We start from the raw sequence: 22,298 nt of genomic DNA on the forward strand, positions 1-22,298 counted from the left end.
AGTGTGGTTTTGGTTCGATGAAAGAGTAAATCTTCAAAGACGAGCGAGATTACCTGTTCTTTTGTTACCTAGCTATTTAAAACAAGCTGGCAGGCTTGTGTTCGTACCATCACATCTGATGCCTTTCAGAATATTAGGTATGTATTAGAAGTGACAATGTGTTCCTGGTAGCTGCTGCTGCTGCTTTATTGCCAGAGCCAATACCTATTCATCTCTAACGCTCGCCTAGCCCTTCTTCATTCTCACTCTGACAGAAAGTTGTGCAACGCAACACTAATAATGAAGCACTCTTCTCTCTCCTCCATCTTCTTTTCTCTTGAGATGTTTTCCTGTGGATGATGATAATTAAAGACTTAGATTTTCTTCTGGAGTCTGAAATGAAAACATTACCGTCCCTGTTATTTTGTCTTCTCATGCTTTCTCAGTTTTTCTTCAGACAAAATGTTGAAGAACTCAACACTCAAGTCATAATGTCAAATTGTCATGTTTGGTACCACACTACCATGCCATTAAAATGACTAACGTTTTCTTCTTCGTGTTTGGGAATAATTCCAGCAATTTTCTAGCCATTCAACTTACTAAAAGACTGTAAGACTCCAAAGTGTTTCTAAAGCCTAAACTGAATTTCTGACATTTTGATTAATCACTACTAGACTGTCAGTCATTCCCACGCTTTGACATTTTGAACAGTCTGAAGAAATATCACTAAGGTTGCGTCCCAAATGGCACCCTATTCCCTATATAGTGCACTACTTTTACCAGAGCCCTATGGGCCCTGGTCAAAAGTAGTGCACTTCAAAGGGAAGAGGGATCCATTTGGAATGTAGACTAAGGGCCTGGAAATCACTGCTTGTTTAAATCTGTGCGATGCCCCCTTAATGTCTCTAATTTGGCATCTAATTGTTCAAATGTATTATCCATCAGAGAGCTCAGGTGGGCTGAGGGGCAGGCTGGCCCCCCCCCCCCCCCCCCCCCCCACACACACACACACACACACACACACACACACACACACACACACACACACACACACACACACACACACACACACACACACACACATGCATAGGAGCAGGTGTTTTTAAGTAGCCCTTTGTGCCATTGAGACCTCCCTTATCAGAAGGGCATCAGATGGTTTTAGACAAGGAATTAATTTAAGCTGCAATTATGGGCACTAGAAGGGAGTAATTGGCAGTCAGCGCTAAAAGTGCATAGGTTAGAATTTTCCCTAATCAGGTGAGTGTCTCTGGATGGATACCGGGCACTGATGGTCTCACTCAATTACCCTCGTCGCCCTCCCCCCATTACCTATATACCCCCCTACACCGATTCCCCTACACCCCCTTCCCACTCAGCCCACCCCATGTCTAGGTTTGGGGGTGCCTGTGTAATGTAATATAAAGTCAGTCTCTTTCTTTGTTCCTGGTTGAGTGGGGCTTAATTCATTTTCACTGGAAACGTCTTAATGTAGCTTTCAAAGCTCTTTTGGAGGAGGCTAATGAAGCAAGCCAATACTAATCCAACCTTGGTTTATGACACTTCAGGAGGTTGGGCGGAGGCTCACAAATCAGTAGCAGGAATTAGCTTAACATGTTGGTCCTATACTCTCAAGGGGGTGTTAGGGTGGATGTGGGTGGCTGTAGGATTTGAATGCCCAACGCTGAACACTAAACAGTGAAGGGCCTCATAATGATGTATGCTGAATTGACAAGAGCCCTTGTATTGCCATTGCCATTACATTTTAGAATGGTATAGGTCGTTATCAATAAAACGTCACAATAGAGTGCAGAGCGTTCGATTTGGCTGCTTTGGGGCAGGAAGACCCCCAGCTCCGCTAAAACCATTGACAACTACATACTGTTTTCAAGGGATTGTTAAATACTTTAACAATTTGGTTTTAATATAGTCACCTCTTGAAGAGCGTAGTCAGAACTGCACATTATTCCACATTTAGCTCTATCATCAGCTATACAGCATGTAACTGCATAGTTTTCATGATCAGTTAACATCAATTGATCTTGTATTTTCAGATACGTGAGGGTATCCTATCCATTTGTCATTTAGCTTGCTTCATCAGAGATTTGACTTTTGGAAAGGGCTTGACATCAGCAAGTCCTTGTCCAGGTAAAGTTGTCAGTTGGTAAAGCTGTTCACTCACGACTGCACGGCCAGGCACGACATCAGTGGTAGGCCTGATCACCGACAACGATGAGACAGCCTATAGGGAGGAGGTCAGAGACCTGACCGTGTGGTACAAGGACAACAACCTCTCCCTCAATGTGATCAAGACAAAGGAGATCATTGTGGACTACAGGAAAAGGAGGACTGAGCATGCCCCCATTCTCATCGACGGGGCTGTGGGAGTAGGTTGAGAGCTTCAAGTTCATTGGTGTCCACATCACCATCAAACTATCATGGTCCAAACACACCAAGACAGTTGTGAAGAGGGCACGACAAAGCCTATTCCCCCTCAGGAGACTGAAAAGATTTGGCATGGGTCCTCAGATCCTCAAAAAGTTCTACAGCTGCACCATCGAGAGCATCCTGACTGGTTGCATCACGGCCTGGTATGGCAACTGCTCGGCCTCCGACCGCAAGGCACTACAGAGGGTAGTGTGTACAGCCCAGTACATCGCTGGGGCCAAGCTTCCTGCCATTCAGGACCTCTATACAAGGCAGTGTCAGGAAGGCCCTAAAAATTGTCAAGCAGTACCGGAGTGCCAAGTCTAGGTCCAAAAGTCTTCTTAACAGCTTCAAATGGCTACCCAGAATATTTGCATTCTAATTTTACTCTGCTGCTACTCTCTGTTTATTATCTATTCATAGTCACTTTAACTCTACCTACATGTACATATTACCTCAATTACCGGTGACCCCGACTCTGTTATACCGGTACCCTATGTATTTACTTGCCTTGTTATTTTACTGCTGCTCTCTAATTATTATCTAGTTTTTACTTAACACTGTCACACCCTGATCTGTTTCACCTGTCTTTGGGATTGTCTCCACCCCCCTCCAGGTGTCGCCCATCTTCTCCATTATCCCCTGTGTACTTATACCTGTGTTCTGTGTTTGTCTGTTGCCAGTTCATCTTGTTTGTCAAGTCAACCAGCGGATGGTGTCTCAGCTCCTGCTTTTTCCAGTCTCTCTTTTCTCGCCCTCCTGGTTTTGACCCTTGCCTGTCCTGACTCCGAGCCCACCTGCCTGACCACTCTGCCTGCCCCTGAGCCTGCCTTCCAACCTGTACCTTTGCCCCCTTCTGGATTACCGACCTCTGCCTTACCCCTGAGCCTGCCTGCCACCTGGTACCGTTGCACCACCTCTGGTTTACTGACCCCTGCCTGCCTTGACCTGTCTATTGCCTGCCCATGTTGGAATATTAAACTATTGTTTATTCGACGTGGTCTGCATCTGGCTTTACCTTCATACCTGATAAACACTTATTTTAGTTAAAACTGCATTGTTGGTTAATAAGGGGTTGTAAGCATTTCACTGTAAGGTCTACACCTGTTGTATTTGGCAAATGTGACAAATAAAATGTGATTTGATTTGATATTTACTGATCATGCAGTAGGCTATAATTCTGATAGTGCGCAATTGTTTTGCATGGAATAATCTCATTTTTAGTTCTGACTACGCTCTTCAAGATATGATATTACAACAAAATAGTTCCCATTTATTTAACAATCCCTTGAAAACGGCATGCAGTTGTCAAGGGTTTTAGAGGAGGCAAATCGAACGCTCTGCACCTTATTGTTTTATTCATAACGAGCTACACCTATTCCAAAAGTAAAATGACATGTCTTATATTGTGTGTTCACAATCACAATGGTTCCAAAAGACCTGACCAATGTAGTGATAAAGATGTATAGCTGAGTTTTCCTGTGGAGGGGCAGGGGGTCTTTGAAGTGAGGCAGCAACTGACTAGCTGCTGCCTCTCATGTCCCCTCAGAACTACCACCACGCTGGAATTGTGGCCACGTGGTGTGAGAATACATTTATTACCCAGCTATTTTTAGCACCATGCATGCCTAAGGGTTTGTGCTGAAACACATGAATACTTGAGGAAAAGCCCCACACCAGAATAGCTGGGACTCAGGAGTCAGCCTCAGAGCAAGGTGCTGCATTCTGTATTCACTCTGTGGTGGAATAAAATATACACTCAATTTAACCTCTCCAGCGTCTGATCCCTTCAGCGGGATCAAAAACCAGCGAAAAATCATATCGCCAATTAGCATTAAAAAAAAAATCATAATTTTTGTGGCCTGCTGTTCCAGTCATCAGAATACTGTGGCCTGCTGTTCCAGTCATCAGAATACTGTGGCCTGCTGTTCCAGTCATCAGAATACTGTGGCCTGCTGTTCCAGTCATCAGAATACTGTAGCCTGCTGTTCCAGTACAACATACTCATGGCTCTGTTGACTGTCACCCATAAAGAGGGAAATTGAGGAAAAATCATAATTAAAAAAAAAATAATAATAATATATATATATTTTTTTTATAGATACACCTCTCCTGAATCGACCCACGTCGTCCGATTTCAAAAAGGTTTTACAGGAAAAGCAAATCATTAGATTATGTTAGATGAGTCCATCGTAAAAAGCAGCTTCATAGCCATTTTCCGACCAACCACTTGCATCACATATAATCAAAAAACAGCTAAATGCAGCACTAACCTTTTACAAACTTCATCAGATGGCAGCCCTAGGACATCATGTTATACAATGCATGCATTCTTTTGTTCAATAAAGGTCATATTTATATATAAAAACAGCATTTTACATCGGCGTCTGACGTTGACTAAATAATTTCCCCTCAAATGCGTCCCGGTAAACAATGCTACAATTCCCTAAATTACTATCCGATAACGATTTTTTAAATTTATATTGTCAATCTAACATTTATAGATGAATATCTCTTGAGAACACCTGTCATACCAGATTTTAAATTAACTTTACTGGGTAATCACACTTTGCGATAAAAGGAGATGCGATACTCAGAAAATGAGCTAATATACAGAGCTCGGCGCCATCTTGGCACAATCGCATGTCACATCTCATCTTGTATAATATTGTCAATAATCGCCTACCTTTAGTTGTCTTCATCAGAAAGCATCCCAGGTCCACAACAGATGTATTTTCGGTCGAAAAAGTCCATACTTCACGTTCCATTAGCCTGCTGTTGGTAACGCGTCCTTGGGCTCTCTCCAAATTCTCCGATGTGCGCAGGGCTGAAGTTTCGGATAAAATGATTCTCCCGCCTGTAGGTTCGTTCAAACATGTCAAACGTTGTAAAACATTAATCTTCAGGGCCTGTAACACCAAGAGAGCCAATAAGATTTGAGGGGGATGATTTAATTGTCTTTCAAACCCATTCCAAAGGTGGGGGTAGACATGGCCGCCGGCGTCATAATGGTGATGGCCCATCCCCTGTGACCAATTTCCAAAGAGTATCATTCACTGAGTTTCGGCTGTATAAGGCTCAAACCACTGTGAAAAGACTGGCGACATCTAGTGGAAGCAATAGGAAGTGCTCACTGAACCATGGTTAACGGTGTGATTTATAGGGAAAGATGAGAAGTCGAGTCCACAATTCTGAATTCCACTTCCTGTTTCAATCGGTCTCGGGGTTTTGACTGCCATTTGAGTTCTGTTATACTCACAGACACCATTCAAACAGTTTTAGAAACTTTAGGGTGTTTTCTATCCATATATAATAAGTATATGCATGCCCTAGCTTCTGAGTTTGATTAGTAGGCCGTTGAAAATGGGAACGATTTTTTTTCAAAATGCGCTGTGGCGCCCCCTATCCTAGGGTATCCTCAAGAGGTTTGTTTTTCTCTAGAGCAGTCAAATTTACCACATCTTTTGTGGAATTAGGTTAATGACATTTAAATGTTTATTTTAGCTTTTAATATTATGAAAATGATTTAACCCGTCTCTCCAATAATATCGTCACCACAAAATGCTATGCTTGGCCTCCCAGTGTGTTTTGAGGGCTGTTCTACCATGTACTTTGTGTAGTAAATAACAGGGGTGTTGGTTATTGGTGGATTGGGTTGAACATGGGGAGACCTTTGTGTGCTCTCCTCTCCCGCTCCCCTCAGCCCCAGACCATTAGCAAACATCTGCTGTGGAAACTCTTAGAGGGTCTTCACACTTACTAGACTTTTCGCAAAATACCCTCGGCTACACATGTATTGAAATGTAAACGTGTAAACTTGTCACGTCTCAACCGCTACCTCTGGACACAGCGCACGACACTCAACCGACAGTTTCCCCCTTCTCAGCGAGGCAGTGTAAACACAAATGTCTTGTTGACTTACAGTACAAATTGTTCTTTCTTTTCCCTTTTTTTTTCCTTTTTACCTGAAATTGTAGTAACAGCCTGTTACATTCGGAAATTGTCGCCCTTTGCAAGTGCTGTGGCTACTGTCTCTGTTTGCGTGGAGCGTAATCCACGGAGACTCTTTGCCACAAAATTAGTGATAAACTTTACAAAACCGAGTCTCAATTCATGAAATTTGTGACTTGAATCCACACCTCTGCCAAATTGTAAATATTACCAACAGAGTGAATGTGAAAATGGTAGGAACAGTGTGTTAACTGCCTCGTTCGGGGCGGGGACGCCCGCGGGGAACAGTGGGTTAACTGCCTCGTTCAGGGGAACAGTGGGTTAACTGCCTCGTTCGGGGCGGGACGCCCGCGGGAACAGTGGGTTAACTGCCTCGTTCAAGGGAACAGTGGGTTAACTGCCTCGTTCAGGGGAACAGTGGGTTAACTGCCTCGTTCAAGGGAACAGTGGGTTAACTGCCTCGTTCAAGGGAACAGTGGGTTAACTGCCTCGTTCAGGGGAACAGTGGGTTAACTGCCTCGTTCAGGGGAACAGTGGGTTAACTGCCTTGTTCAGGGGCAGAATGACAGATTTGTACCTTCTCAGCTCGGGGGTTTGATCTTGCAACCTTTTGGTTTCTAGTCCAACGCTCTAACCACTAGGCTACCTGCCGCCCCGTATTTCATGTATATGTTTTTTAAATATTGATAAATGAAAGAAGTGTTATTGAAATCAAAATACAACTCATATAACAGAGAAAACGATAAAGCCTCATGCGACACCAGCTTTAGTTTTGTAGCATCTACAGTTAAAACATTACTGTTATAAAGGAGGCCTGGAATGGTCAAAATGGCACAAATATTTCAAAAAACTTCAATTAATGATTTCTCATTTATGCTTTAAGATACAAATGTCAAATATATGTCAATAATCCTTCCTCCAAAAGACGCTTCTATGGATAAAATGTTGTGAAAATCCTAAATCATGGGCTTTTTTTATAGTTTCGTGAAGAATCACCCTATTATAGTATTATCATAGCCCACGACCACTGTTTTGATGATGACAGAACTCTTTGAAAAGGAATACAGCTTAACACAGCTAGGCTGTGTGTTTGTAGCCATAGCCTCTCATGGCTGTCTGTGTGGAGAGGGAAAAGAAACATGAGAAAGCCCTCTCAACCACCAGTACTACCACACCCCTCATCCCATCTCACCACTCCCTGACCCGTCACCAGCATGAAGCTCAACTTCAAATGACGTGGCCTCCTCCACACTGCTTTGCTATGAGAGTGTTGTCACACCAATCTCCATTTTGGATAAATAAATGATGAGCCAGAAACAAACATCAAAGGGGGATTGTGTTCTTCAAAGGGAATGTGGGTCTCTGTCTACCTCTCTCTCTCTGCCCCCCCTCTCTCTCTCTCTCTCTGTCTCCCTCGCTCTCGCTCTCTCTCTCTCGCTGTCTCGCTCTCTCTGTCTGTCTGTTTCTCTCTCTGTTTCTCTGTCTCTCTCTCTCGCTGTTCCTCCTTCTGTCTCTCTCTCTGTCTCTCTCTCTCTTTCTCTCTCTGTCTTTTTCTCTCTCCGTTTCTCTCTCTGTTTCTCTCTGTCCCTCTCTTGCTCTCTGTCCCTCTCTCCCTCTCTGTCGCTCCCTCTGTCTCTCCCTCTGTCTCTGTATCTCTCCCCGTCTCTCTCTCTCCGTCTCTCTCACTCTCTCTCCCTCTGTCTCTCCGTCTCTGTCTATCCGTCTCCGTCTCTCTCCCTCTGTTTCTCTCTCTCTGTCTCTCTCTCTGTCTCTCTCTCTGTGTCTCTCTCTCTTTCTCCCTGTCTGTCTTTCTCTGTTTCTCTCTCTCTCTTTCTCTCTCTCTCATTGTGGTTACAGACATACATACTCACACACTGCAATCCAACCTGTTCAGGATTCTAATCAACACATCTGCATCTCTTGCCAAGCTAACTCTCTCTTTATCTCTTTATGTGGTTTCAGATGTAACAGTGTCTGTGTTGTTGACTGTGTGGTATGTTTTTGTTGTCCCTCAGCGATCGCTCTTTTTCCCCACTTGATTTTCTGGGCCTTGAAACCAATGCTGTCATTTCTGGTTTAACCCCTGTCTGATCTCATCTGTTATTACCTTCCCTCCTTTTTTAGCTTTTTTTCCTTCCAGCCATCAGGCTCTTCCACTCCTTTTACTATTGGTAGAGAGTGTGATGCCTGTTATCTAACTCTGTCAACTAATCTACTAGGTGTGTATTCATAACACCCTGTGTGTATGACTATAGTTACTTACAATTGTTATTGTGTGATCAACCCCCTTGATGTCATTCCACCATCCGTTATGGATACAAGTGTTTGACAGTGACATAGGCTACACACCATTTTGCATCTGCTTCCTGAAGCTCATGATGGGACATCTTGGTTATGTATGCCTGTGGTAATGTACTGTGGATTACGGTGTGTGTGTGTGTGTGTGTGTGTGTGTGTGTGTGTGTGTGTGTGTGTGTGTGTGTGTGTGTGTGTGTGTGTGTGTGTGTGTGTGTGTGTGTGTGTGTGTGTGTGTGTGTGTGTGTGTGTGTGTGTGTGTGTGTGTGTGTGTGTGTACTGCAAATTAGCATTTGCATTGATAGCAACAGGTGACATGGCATTTTTGGAGGAAACTCACCTCATCCTGAACCACCACCAAATGTGTATGTAAAAGAGTGTGAGAGACTGTTGTTGGGGTGTAATTGTTGGGGTGTAATTGTTGGGGTGTAATTGTGTGCAAGGCTCATCCATGTGGAACCGTGTAACATATCCTGCTCATATTTCCCTGTAGCTGAGGTCTCACAATACAATTGTATGAAGTGTTTTTTCCTTCTTCCAACGCCTTCATAGGAATCTTCATGTTTAGAAGAATACAGTTATCAAGCCAACCATGTCAGACTGGTTGAGTGTCTGTAATGACCTGGTGTCCCTTCCCTCTCTCCACCCCCCCCCCCCCCCCCCCCGTTCTCTGACCACTGCCCTATCGAACCTCGGCTCAGCTCAGTCCAACCCAATCCCTTTGACTCATACCATTGGGCCATGGAGGATTATGACGTGCGCTCGGCCGCCAGTATCCTGGCCTCGGTGAAAGAGCAGGAGGCGCGCTTCGAGCGTCTGACCCGGGCCCTGGAGGAGGAGCGACGCAACGTCTCCCTGCAGTTGGAGCGTTCCAATGTACCCCCCGACAGGTTGGGAGGGACTGGGCCTAGCGCTAAGCTGCCACCCAACAGCCAACCCCTGGCCTGGCAGCAGGTGGTGATGCAGGTAAATCATGCCAGCACGCCCCAATTTCCCACCTGCTTGTCCGCCTGCCTGCCTGCTTGATCTGACTATCCAGTCCCCCTCCATTTGTGTATTTGACTCATTGCAATCATCATCATCATCATCTCTTTGTATTCATCTCTCATTCTCCTGGGCATCTGGTGGCTGATCCAACCCCTGTATTATTTCTGATCTGTTGTGGTGCTTGGATGGGGATGTAAACATTACAATGTGATGGGGTGTGGTGACGCATCCTCTTTAAAGGGGGGAGGGTGATATCTCCACTACAAACCACCACCACCCAATTCAACCCCGTTTCCTTCCACCCAGTGTTTTTTGATAACGTCAAGTTAGTTTACCATGGCTGGTGCCCTGGGTGAGCAGAGTTTGCGCATTTTAAAACATTCCATTGGACCTTAAGTGAAATCTCCACCCACCTGGGGCACCAGGCCTTGCAAAACTTTACCATTGTGTTATGGTCTTACTGCTAATTGGTCTTACTGTCTGTTCAGCCAGCTCTGCCCGTGGCTGAAGGATGTTTGGGTCCTGGTTGGTGCCTGGGAGTGGAGCTGTAGTGACTTCTCTGGCTGAGGTTGAAGGACATTTGGGTCTTGATTGGGACTGGGCTGGTAGTGCTGGTGACTCTATCCTTGGCTGAAGGATGTTTGGGTCCTGGTTGGGGCCTGGGAGTGGAGCTGTAGTGACTTCCCTGGCTGGGGTACAAGGACCTTTTGGCTCTTGTTTAGGCATTGCCTGGGAGTGCTTAGAGCTGTTGACTTCTCTGGCTGGGGATGTGTTGAAGGAGATGTGAAGTGAGGCAGACATGATCTGCTGAAATGGCAGTGGTCACCGTCCATTGATTTACAGTACAGAGCAAACTCCTGACTCTAGCGGATGGGCATTTCCCTGCATGCACTGCTTTTATAATGTTTAACCCAAAATGCTTTTCTTTTTCACAGATTGTGCCAACGTTCATTTCTGTGGCTCGTTGCCTGTTTAGCCCCAAAAAGGTATAATTTAGTGGCAGTATGTGGCTTCCCAGCTGAGTAAGCCGGCCTTTTTCACTCCCTTGCCACAGGCTTTGATGAACCAAGTCCCTGACTTGTTGATGCCCTCTCATACTCGTAAATTGTGAATGATTTAGCGAGAGCTGCTTAACACGACAGCCAGTGAATTAGCCTGCTCTTTTACAGGAGGATCACTACATGGTTATCACTCACAGCTGGCTCACTGTTGTGGCTCCAAGGTGAAGGCAGTGGTCCGTCACCCGTCTCCCTGCATCGGGGGGTCAATTGGGTGGAACGGCCCGAAACACACAGGCCACACGCAACGTGGCTGGCTGCACCGTGGAAGGAGCCTATCATTACATAATGAGATTGTTTATTATACAGTACCAGTCAAAAGTTTGGACACACCTACTCATTCAAGGGTTTTTCTTTATTTTTACATAGTGCCTCCAGAAAGTATTCATACCCCTTGACTTATTCTACATTTTCTTGTGTTACAGCCTGAATTCAAAATGGATTAAATATTTTTTTTTTCTCTCTCACCCATCTACACACAATACCATAATGACAAAGTGAAAACATGTTTTAAAATATTTTGCAAATTTATTGTAAATGAAATACAGAAATATCTCATTTACTTAAGTATTCACACCCCTGAGTTAATACATGTTAAGAATCACCTTTGGCAGCGATTACAGCGGAGCCTGGGAGTGTCTAAGAGCTTTGCACACCTGGATTGTACAATATTTGCCCATTATTCTTTTCATAATTCTTCAAACTAGGCAACCATTTCACATCTTGCCATAGATTTTCAAGCAGATTTAAGTCAAAACTGTAATTCAGCCACTCAGGAACATTCATGGTCTTCTTGGTAAGCAACTCGTGTAGATTTGGTCTTGCGTTTTAGGTAATTGTCCTGCTGAATGGTTAATTCATCTCCCAGTGTCTGCTGAAAAGCAGACTGAACCAGGTTTTCTCTAGGATTTTGCCTGCGCTTAGCTCCATTCCATTTATGTTTTATCCTTAAAAACTCCCCAGTGCTTAACAATTACAAGCATACCCATAACATGATGCAGCCACCACTATGCTTTAAAATATGGAGAGTGGTACTAAGTCATGTGTTGTATTGGATTTGCCCCAAACATAACACTTTGTATTCAGAACAAAAAGTGAATTGCTTTTCAGTATTCCTTTAGTGCCTTACTGCAAACAGGATGCATGATTTGGAATATTTGTATGCTCTATAGGCTTCCTTCTTTTCACTCTGTCATTTAGGTTAGTATTGTGGAGTAACTACAATGTTGTTCATCCATCCTCAGTTTTCTCCTATAACAGCCATTAAACTCTAACTGTTTTAAAGTCACCATTGGCCTCATGGTGAAATCCCTGAGCGGTTTCCTTCCTCTCCGGCAACTGAGATAGGAAGGACGCCTGTATCTTTGTAGTGACTGGGTGTATTGATTCACCATCCAAAGTGTAAATAATAATGTCCAAAGGGATATTCAATGTCTGCTTTTAAATGTTTTACCCATCTACCAATAGGTGCCCTTCTTTGCGAGGCATTGGAAAACCTTCCTGGTCTTTGTGGTTGAACCTCTGTTTGAAATTCACTGCTTGACTGAGGGACCTTACAGATAATTGTATGTGTGGGGTACAGATGAGGTAGTCATTCAAAAATTATGCTAAACACTATTATTATCCATGCAACTTATTATGTGACAGTCTGTCACGTGTGCTCCCTCTCCGGCCTCTAGGTCACCAGGCTGTTCGTCCTGTCACCATCATTATGCACATTAGCCCAATATGACACTCACCTGGACTCCATCACCTCCTTGATTACCTGCCCTATATATGTCACTCCCCTTGGTTACTTCCCCAGGCGTCATTGTTTCTGTTTCAGTTTAATGTCTGTGCGTTGTTCATGTTTCGGATTATGTTGTGTTTTTTCATTAAAACACTTACTCCCTGAATTTGCTTCCCAACTTTCAGCGCACAACGTTACACAGTTTCACTCCTGAACTTATTTAGGCTTGCCATAACAAAGGGGTTGAATACTTATTGACTCAAGACATTACAGCTTTTAATTTTTTTATTAATTTGTTAAAATGTCAAAAAACATAATTCAACTTTGACATTAATGGGTATTGTGTGTAGGCCAGTGACAAAAAATATCAATTGAATCCATTTTAAATTCAGGCTGTAACACAACAAAATGTGCAAAAAGTCCAGGGGTGTGAATACGTTCTGAAGGCACTGTATATGAGGGATGAGGATGGAGGAACGCACCCGGATCTCTGTTATATGAAGGATGAGGAAGGCATCCGACTCTCTGTTATATGAAGGATGAAGAAGGCATCCGACTATCTGTTATATGAAGGATGAAGAAGGCATCCGACTCTCTGTTATATGAAGGATGAGGAAGGCATCCGACTCTCTGTTATATGAAGGATGAGGAAGGCATCCGACTCTCTGTTATATGAAGGATGAGGAAGGCATCCGACTCTGTTATATGAAGGATGAAGAAGGCATCCGACTCTCTGTTATATGAAGGATGAAGAAGGCATCCGACTCTCTGTTATATGAAGGATGAGGAAGGCATCCGACTCTCTGTTATATGAAGGATGAGGAAGGCATCCGACTCTCTGTTGTATGAAGGATGAAGAAGGCATCCGACTCTCTGTTGTATGAAGGATGAGGAAGGCATCCGACTCTCTGTTGTATGAAGGATGAGGAAGGCATCCGATTCTCTGTTGTATGAAGGATGAGGAAGGCATCCGCCTCTCTGTTGTATGAAGGATGAGGAAGGCATCCGCCTCTCTGTTGTATGAAGGATGAGGAAGGCATCCGACTCTGTTGTATGAAGGATGAAGAAGGCATCCGACTCTCTCCTATCCTCTCCTCTCGCAGCCACACGCACGCACATCTCCTACTCTCTCGTCCGTGCATGATGGATTAAAATGGGCTGAGGATCAGCGGCTCGTAGCTCGGGGGCTCCCAGTCGCCAGCACAGGGGCAGCCCTCGATGGGCCCCTCTATTATTAAAAGTTGTGGTCAGAAAGGAGAGGCAGCCAGAGACTGATTAATGGAATATCAAACCAAATGTATTTATATAGCCCTTAGTACATCAGCTGATATCTCAAAGTGCTGTAAAGAAACCCAGCCTAAAACCCCAAACAGCAAGCAATGCATGTGAAAGAAGCACGGTGGCTAGGAAAAACTCCCTAGGAAAAACTCCCTAGAAAGGCCAAAAACCTAGGAAGAAACCTAGAGAGGAACCAGGCTATGAGGGGTGGCCAGTCCTCTTCTGGCTGTGCCGGGTGGATATTATAACAGAACATGGTCAAGATGTTAAAATGTTCATAAATGACCAGCATGGTCAAATAATAATAATCATAGTAGTTGTCGAGGGTGCAACAAGCATGTCCGGTGAACAGGTCAGGGTTCCATAGCCGCAGGCAGAACAGTTGAAACTGGAGCAGCAGCACGGCCAGGTGGAGTGGGGACAGCAAGGAGTCATCATGCCAGGTAGTCCTGAGGCATGGTCCTAGGGCTCAGGTCCTCCGAGAGAAAGAAAGAAAGAGAGAAAGAGAGAATTAGAGAGAGCATATTTAAATTCACACAGGACACCAGATAAGACAAGAGAAATACTCCAGATGTAACAGACTGACCCTAGCCCCCCGACACATAAACAACTGCAGCATAAATACTAGAGGCTGAGACAGGAGGGATCAGAAGACATTGTGGCCCCATCCGATGATACCCCCGGACAGGGCCAAACAGGCAGGATATAACCCCACCCACTTTGCCAAAGCACAGCCCCCACACCACTAGAGGGATGTCTCCAACCACCAACTTACCGTCCTAAGACAAGGCCGAGTATAGCCCACAAAGATCTCCGCCACGGCATAACCCAAGGGGGGGGGGGGGGGCGCCAACCCAGACAGGAAGACCACATCAGTGACTCAACCCACTCAAGTGACGCACCCCTCCCATGGACGGCATGGAAGAACACCAGTAAGCCAGTGACTCACCCCCTGTAATAGGGTTAGAGGCAGAGAATCCCAGTGGAGAGAGGGGAACCGGCAAGGCAGAGACAGCAAGGGCGGTTCGTTGCTCCAGCCTTTCCGTTCACCTTCACACTCCTGGGCCAGACTATACTTAATCATAGGACCTACTGAAGTGATAAGTCTTCAGTAAAGACATAACCTGTTATGGCTAGGGGGCAGTATTTTCACGGCCGGATAAAAAACGTACCCGATTTAATCTGATTATTACTCCTGCCCAGAAACTAGAATATGCATATAATTATTAGCTTTGGATAGAAAACACTCCAAAGTTTCTAAAACTGTTTGAATGGTGTCTGTGAGTATAACAGAACTCATTTGGCAGGCCAAAACCTGAGAAGATTCTGTACAGGAAGTAACCTGTCTGACCATTTCTTGGCCTTCTTGATTATCTCTATCCAAAACAGGGGATCTCTGCTGTTACGTGACACTTCCTACGGCTCCCATGGGTTCTCAGAAGGCGGCAAAAAGCTGAATCGTGGCTTTGCAGGCCCTGGCTGAAAAACATTAGCGCGTTTGGATAGTGGCCGGTCAGAGTACTATGAGACTGAGGCTCGTGCACGAGTCGACTCCATGTTTTTATTCTTTCGTCTTTGAACGAAAACCACCACTCCCGGTCGGAATATTATCGCTTTATTATGAGAAAAATGGCATAAAAATTGATTTTAAACAGCGGTTGACATGCTTCGAAGTACGGTAATGGAATATTTAGAATTTTTTTGTCACGAAACGCGTCGGGCGCGTAAACCTTCGTCACGCTTGGATAGTGTCTTGAACGCACGAACAAAACGCCGCTATTTGGATATAACTATGGATTATTTTGAACCAAACCAACATTTGTTATTGAAGTAGCAGTCCTGGGAGTGCATTCTGACGAAGAACACCAAAGGTAATCAAACTTTTCTAATAGTAAATCGGAGTTTGGTCAGGGCTAAACTTGGTGGGTGTCAAAATAGCTAGCCGTGATGGCTGGGCTATCTACTCAGAATATTGCCAAATGTGCTTTCACCGAAAAGCTATTTTAAAATTGGACACCTCGATTGCACAAAGGAGTTCTGTATTGTCATGACGTTGGCCTCTTTGAGTACAGGGAGGACAGTTGACACCCTCCCCCCTTGCACCATCCCCCAACCTACCTTCCCCCACCCAGTCCCTGTGTGAAGGAGTGGTAAAATTACAGAGAAGAGTCTCTGGCCACATGGCCCATAGAGAGACACAGGAAATTCTTCCAACTCACAGAATTGGGGAACCGAATGACATTTAGGTTCTGGAGAAGGTATGAAAGATTGGTGAAGAATCCAGCTATGAACTGGTCCGCTTGGTACAATTTTGTGATACTCAGAAGAGACAATATAGCCATATTACCATACAACTGTTTATATAATAGCCTCAGCGATGAGACTTGCATCCACATGGTTGTATAAAATGTATTAATAAGGATAAAGCTATTTGTAATACATTGAGATGCTATGTACTGATGTTAATGTGATAGAATTGTATTTCTGTACCAAGCTTAACTCAGTCATCGGCACGCCCCCAGGGACACAGACAGGACCAGGCGTCATGTGACATGTTCACTATAAAACTATACCCTGATCTACTTTCTTCAGACCCGGCCTCCACTCCATTGCGAGTTGGCCAATAGGTTTGACCATCCAAGTACTCTACTGAAAGTGAACTATACCACGTGGTTAACTTTTAGACTATTGATACCGACAGAATAAGAACAAGTCTTTGATATTAATTAATAGTCTGCAGCTAGAAATGATATCATTGAACGCGAAGACCAACAAAACACCCATTCTATGACGACATTAATGAATGTCGCTTTGAAAGATTCATTCTAACCGAGAGAGAGAGAAAGAGAGAGAGAGAACTCTCCAACAGAACGATGCTCCAACAAGGATCCCGACGACACACTGAGCGTAAATATATATTGATTGCAATTGTTCTCGAATGAGTGAGCGTTCATGTGCAAAGGATTAGCATATCAATTGTTAATATTAATGAAATCTGTAGGGTCTTCTCAGCTGCCCTTTATGACCCATTGTTCAACAAGACACCAGCCATGCCTGTTAGCCACTAGGGCACATTACTCTACCAATTCTTTGTGACGATAATTACTGTTTGTATACTTTCTGTGAATTACTTAGTCTAGTAAATAAATGATTTTAAGACAATTGATGTATGGATGATTTTAGTAAAGACTGGGTTCGTGCAGATACAACAATTTACGACGTTTGGAATGAGACTGGACGTGAGGTAAAATACACCATTTAAACCAGAAGATAATCGGCCTATACTACAATAGAATATAATATATAATGTTATAATATAGGAAAGTTATATTAGGAAAATTATAACTTTGTAATCTGAATATTTCCCTTGGTGCCCCGATCTCCTAGTTAATTACAATTAAACGATTAATCAGTTTAATCGCATGATAATAATTACAGGGAGTTAATTGATAAACATGTCTTCAGTTTAATGGTACCCCAAAGACACGACAGTATCTATAATTCTTAAAATAATTTATGTTTTTTGTGAACGTTTATCGTGAGTAATTTAGTAAATTCACCGGAAGTGTTCGGTGGGAATGCTAGTTCTGAACGTCACGTGCTAATGTAAAAAGCTGTTTTTTGATATAAATATGAACTTGATTGAACAAAACATGCATGTATTGTATAACATAATGTCCTAGGCGTGTCATCTGATGAAGATCATCAAAGGTTAGTGCTGCATTTAGCTGTGGTTTTGTTTTTTGTGACATTATATGCTAGCTTGAAAAATGGGTGTCTGATTATTTCTGGCTGGGTACTCTGCTGACATAATCTAATGTTTTGCTTTCGCTGTAAAGCCTTTTTGAAATCGGACAGTGTGGTTAGATAAAGGAGAGTCTTGTCTTTAAAATGCTGTAAAATAGTCATATGTTTGAAAAATTGAAGTTTTTGTATTTTTGAGGAATTTGTAATTCGCGCCACGCCTATCATTGGATATTGGAGCAGGTGTTCCGCTAGCGGAACGTCTAGATGTAAGAGGTTATAGGTTGAGACTGAGTCTGCGTCTCTCACATGGGTAGGCAGACCATTCCATAAAAATGGAGCTCTATAGGAGAAAGCCCTACCTCCAGCCGTTTGCTTAGAAATTCTAGGGACAATTAGGAGGCCTGCGTCTTGTGACCGTAGCGTACGTGTAGGTATGTACGGCAGGACCAAATCGGAAAGATAGGTAGGAGCAAGCCCATGTAATGCTTTGTAGGTTAGCTTCTCTAGGGCCAGTGGGACGAAATCGTCCCACCTACGTAACAGCCAGTGGAATCCTGTGGCGCGTTATTCAAATACCTTAGAAATGCTATTACTTCAATTTCTCAAACATATGACTATTTTACACCATTTTAAAGACAAGACTCTCGTTAATCTAACCACACTGTCCGATTTCAAAAAGGCTTTACAACGAAAGCAAAACATTAGATTATGTCAGCAGAGTACCCAGCCAGAAATAATCAGACACCCATTTTTCAAGCTAGCATATAATGTCACAAAAACCCAGAAGACAGCTAAATGCAGCACTAACCTTTGATGATCTTCATCAGTTGACACACCTAGGACAATATGTTATACAATACATGCATGTTTTGTTCAATCAAGTTCATATTTATATCAAAAACCAGCTTTTTACATTAGCATGTGACGTTCAGAACTAGCATACCCCCCGCAAACTTCCGGTGAATTTACTAAAAATTTACTAAATTACTCACGATAAACGTTCACAAAAAGCATAACAATTATTTTAAGAATTATAGATACAGAACTCCTCTATGCACTCGATATGTCTGATTTTAAAATAGCTTTTCGGTGAAAGCACATTTTGCAATATTCTAAGTAGATAGCCCGGCATCACAGGGCTAGCTATTTAGACACCCAGCAAGTTTAGCACTCACCAAAGTCAGATTTACTATAAGAAAAATGTTATTACCTTTGGTGTTCTTCGTCAGAATGCACTCCCAGGACTTCTACTTCAATAACAAATGTTGGTTTGGTCCCAAATAATCCATAGTTATATCTAAACAGCGGCGTTTTGTTCATGCGTTTAAGACACTATCCGAAAGGGTAAAGAAGGGTGACGAGCACGACGCATTTCGTGACAAAAAAATTCTAAATATTCCATTACCGTACTTCGAAGCATGTCAACCGCTGTTTAAAATCAATTTTTATGCCATTTTTCTCGTAAAAAAGTGATAATATTCTGACCGGGAATCTGCGTTTAGGTAAAAAGACGAAAGAAAATAAAGCATGGGGTCGACTCGTGCACGCGCCTAAGCCCATTGTCCTCTGATCGGCCACTTGCCAAAAGCGCAAATGTGTTTCAGCCTGGGGCTGGAATTACATCATTCAGCTTTTTCCCACCTTCTGAGAGCCTATGGGAGCCGTAGGAAGTGTCACGTTACAGCAAAGATCCTCAGTCTTCAATAAACAGAGGCAAGAAGCTCAAGGAATGGTCAGACAGGCCACTTCCTGTAAGGAATCTTCTCAGGTTTTTGCCTGCCATATGAGTTCTGTTATACTCACAGACACCATTCAAACAGTTTTAGAAACTTTAGGGTGTTTTCTATCCAAAGCCAATAATTATATGCATATTCTAGTTTCTGGGCAGTAGTAATAACCAGATTAAATCGGGTACGTTTTTTATCCGGCCGTGTAAATACTGCCCCCTAACCCCAACAGGTTAGCAGTAAAACCTTGAAATCAGTCCTTGCCTTAACAGGAAGCCAGTGTAGGGAGGCTAGCACTGGAGTAATATGATCAAATTTTGGGGTTCTAATCAGGATTCTAGCAGCCGTATTTAGCACTAACTGAAGTTTGTTTAGTCCTTTATCCGGGTAGCCGGAAAGTAGAGCATTGCAGTAGTCCAGCCTAGAAGTAACAAAAGCATGGATTAATTTTTCTGCATCATTTTTGGACAGAAAGTTTATGATTTTTGCAATGTTACGTAGATGGAAAAAAGCTGTCCTTGAAACAGTCTTGAAATGTTCTTCAAAAGAGAGATCAGGGTCCAGAGTAACGCCGAGGTCCTTCACAGTTTTATTTGAGACGACTGTACAACCATCCAGATTAATTGTCAGATTCAACAGAAGATCTCTTTGTTTCTTGGGACCTAGAACAAGCATCTCTGTTTTGTCCGAGTTTAAAAGTAGAACGTTTGCAGCCATCCACTTCTTTATGTCTGAAACACAGGCTTCTAGCGAGGGCAATTTTGGGGCTTCACCATGTTTCATTGAAATGTACAGCTGTGTGTCGTCCGCATAGCAGTGAAATTTAACATTATGTTTTCGAATGACATCCCCAAGAGGTAAAATATATAGTGAAAACAATAGTGGTCCTAAAACGGAACCTTGAGGAACACCGAAATGTACAATTGATTTGTCAGAGGACAAACCATTCACAGAGACAAACTGATATCTTTCCGACAGATAAGATCTAAACCAGGCCAGAACTTGTCCGTGTAGACCAATTTGGGTTTCCAATCTCTCCAAAAGAATGTGGTGATCGATGGTATCAAAAGCAGCACTAAGATCTAGGAGCACGAGGACAGATGCAGAGCCTCGGTCTGACGTCATTAAAAGGTCATTTACCACCTTCACAAGTGCAGTCTCAGTGCTATGATGGGGTCTAAAACCAGACTGAAGCGTTTCGTATACATTGTTTGTCTTCAGGAAGGCAGTGAGTTGCTGCGCAACAGCTTTTTCAAAGATTTTTGAGAGGAATGGAAGATTCGATATAGGCAGATTAGTTTTTTATAATTTCTGGGTCAAGATTCGGCTTTTTCAAGAGAGGCTTTATTACTGCCACTTTTAGTCAGCTTGGTACACATCCGGTGGATAGAGAGCCGTTGATTATGTTCAACATAGGAGGGCCAAGCACAGGAAGCAGCTCTTTCAGTAGTTTAGTTGGAATAGGGTCCAGTATGCAGCTTGAGGGTTTAGAGGCCATGATTATTTTCATCATTGTGTCAAGAGATATAGCACTAAAACACTTTAGTATCTCCCTTGATCCTAGGTCCTGGCAGAGTTGTGCAGACTCAGGACAATGGAGCTTTGGAGGAATGCGCAGATTTAAAGAGGAGTCCGTAATTTGCATTCTAATGATCATGATCTTTTCCTCAAAGAAGTTCATAAATTTATTACTGCTGAAGTGAAAGCCATCCTCCATTTGCGAATGCTGCTTTTTAGTTAGCTTTGCGACAGTATCAAAAAGAAATTTCGGATTGTTCTTATTTTCCTCAATTAAGTTGGAAAAATAGGATGATCGAGCAGCAGTGAGGGCTCTTCGATACTGCACGGTACTGTCTTTCCAAGCTAGTCGGAAGACTTCCAGTTTGGTGTGGCGCCATTTCCGTTTCAATTTTCTGGAAGCTTGCTTCAGAGTTCGTGTATTTTCTGTATACCAGGGAGCTAGTTTCTTATGACAGATGTTTTTAGTTTTTAGGGGTGCAACTGCATCTAGGGTATTGCGCAAGGTTAAATTGAGTTCCTCGGTAAGGTGGTTAACTGATTTTTGTCCTCTGACGTCCTTGGGTAGGCAGAGGGAGTCTGGAAGGGCATCAAGGAATCTTTGGGTTGTCTGAGAATTTATAGCACGACTTTTAATGCTCCTTGGTTGGGGTCTGAGCAGATTATTTGTTGCAATTGCAAACGCAATAAAATGGTGGTCCGATAATCCAGGATCATGAGGAAAAACTTTAAGATCCACAACATTTATTCCATGGGACAAAACTAGGTCCAGAGTATGACTGTGGCAGTGAGTAGGTCCAGAGACATGTTGGACAAAACCCACTGAGTCGATGATGGCTCCGAAAGCCTTTTGGAGTGGGTCTGTGGACTTTTCCATGTGAATGTTAAAGTCACCAAAAATTTGAATATTATCTGCTATGACTACAAGATCCGATAGGAATTCAGGGAACTCAGTGAGGAACACTGCATATGGCCCAGGAGGCCTGTAAACAGTAGCTATAAAAAGTGATTGAGTAGGCTGCATAGATTTCATGACTAGAAGCTCAAAAGACGAAAACGTCATCGTTTTTTTTTTTTGTAAATTGAAATTTGCTATCATATATGTTAGCAACACCTCCGCCTTTGCCTGATGCACGGGGGGTATGGTCACTAGTGTAACCAGGGGGTGAGGCCTCATTTAACACAGTAAATTCATCAGGCTTAAGCCATGTTTCAGTCTGGCCAATCACATCAAGATTATGATCAGTGATTAGTTCATTGACTATAACTGCCTTGGAAGTGAGGGATCTAACATTAAGCAACCCAATTTTGAGATGTGAGGTATCACAATCTCTTTCAATAATGGCAGGAATGGAGGAGGTCTTTATACTAGTGAGATTGCTAAAGCGAACACCGCCATCTTTAATTTTGCCCAACCTAGATCGAGGCACAGACACGGTCTCAATGGGGAAAGCTGAGCTGACTACACTGACTGTGCTAGTGACAGACTCCACTAAACTAGCAGGCTGGCTAACAGCCTGCTGCCTGGCCTGCACCCTATCTCATTGTGGAGCTAGAGGAGTTAGAGCCCTGTCTATGTTCGTAGATAAGATGAGAGCACCCCTC

General features: G+C 43.4%; 1 protein-coding gene across 21 annotated transcripts in view; it reads left to right on the top strand.

Moving 5' to 3' along the window:
* The window catches only part of LOC106580487 (splicing regulator ARVCF), a 371,259-nt gene that overhangs the window by 143,172 nt on the left and 205,789 nt on the right, over positions 1 to 22,298 (top strand). For 20 of the 21 annotated variants that reach the window (XM_045703240.2, XM_014161608.3, XM_045703241.2 and 17 more), the window contains exon 4: positions 9,351 to 9,615. The exons of the other annotated variant lie outside the window; for it this stretch is intronic. In XM_045703240.2, the coding sequence (XP_045559196.1) occupies positions 9,391 to 9,615 (225 nt within the window). In that variant the 5' untranslated portion in view covers positions 9,351 to 9,390. The remainder of the gene's footprint in view (positions 1 to 9,350; positions 9,616 to 22,298) is intronic. 21 annotated transcript variants of the gene reach the window in all.

The sequence above is a fragment of the Salmo salar genome, chromosome 20 (genome assembly GCF_965601325.2).
Source record: "Salmo salar chromosome 20, fSalSal1, whole genome shotgun sequence".
NCBI classification, from domain to species: domain Eukaryota; kingdom Metazoa; phylum Chordata; class Actinopteri; order Salmoniformes; family Salmonidae; genus Salmo; species Salmo salar.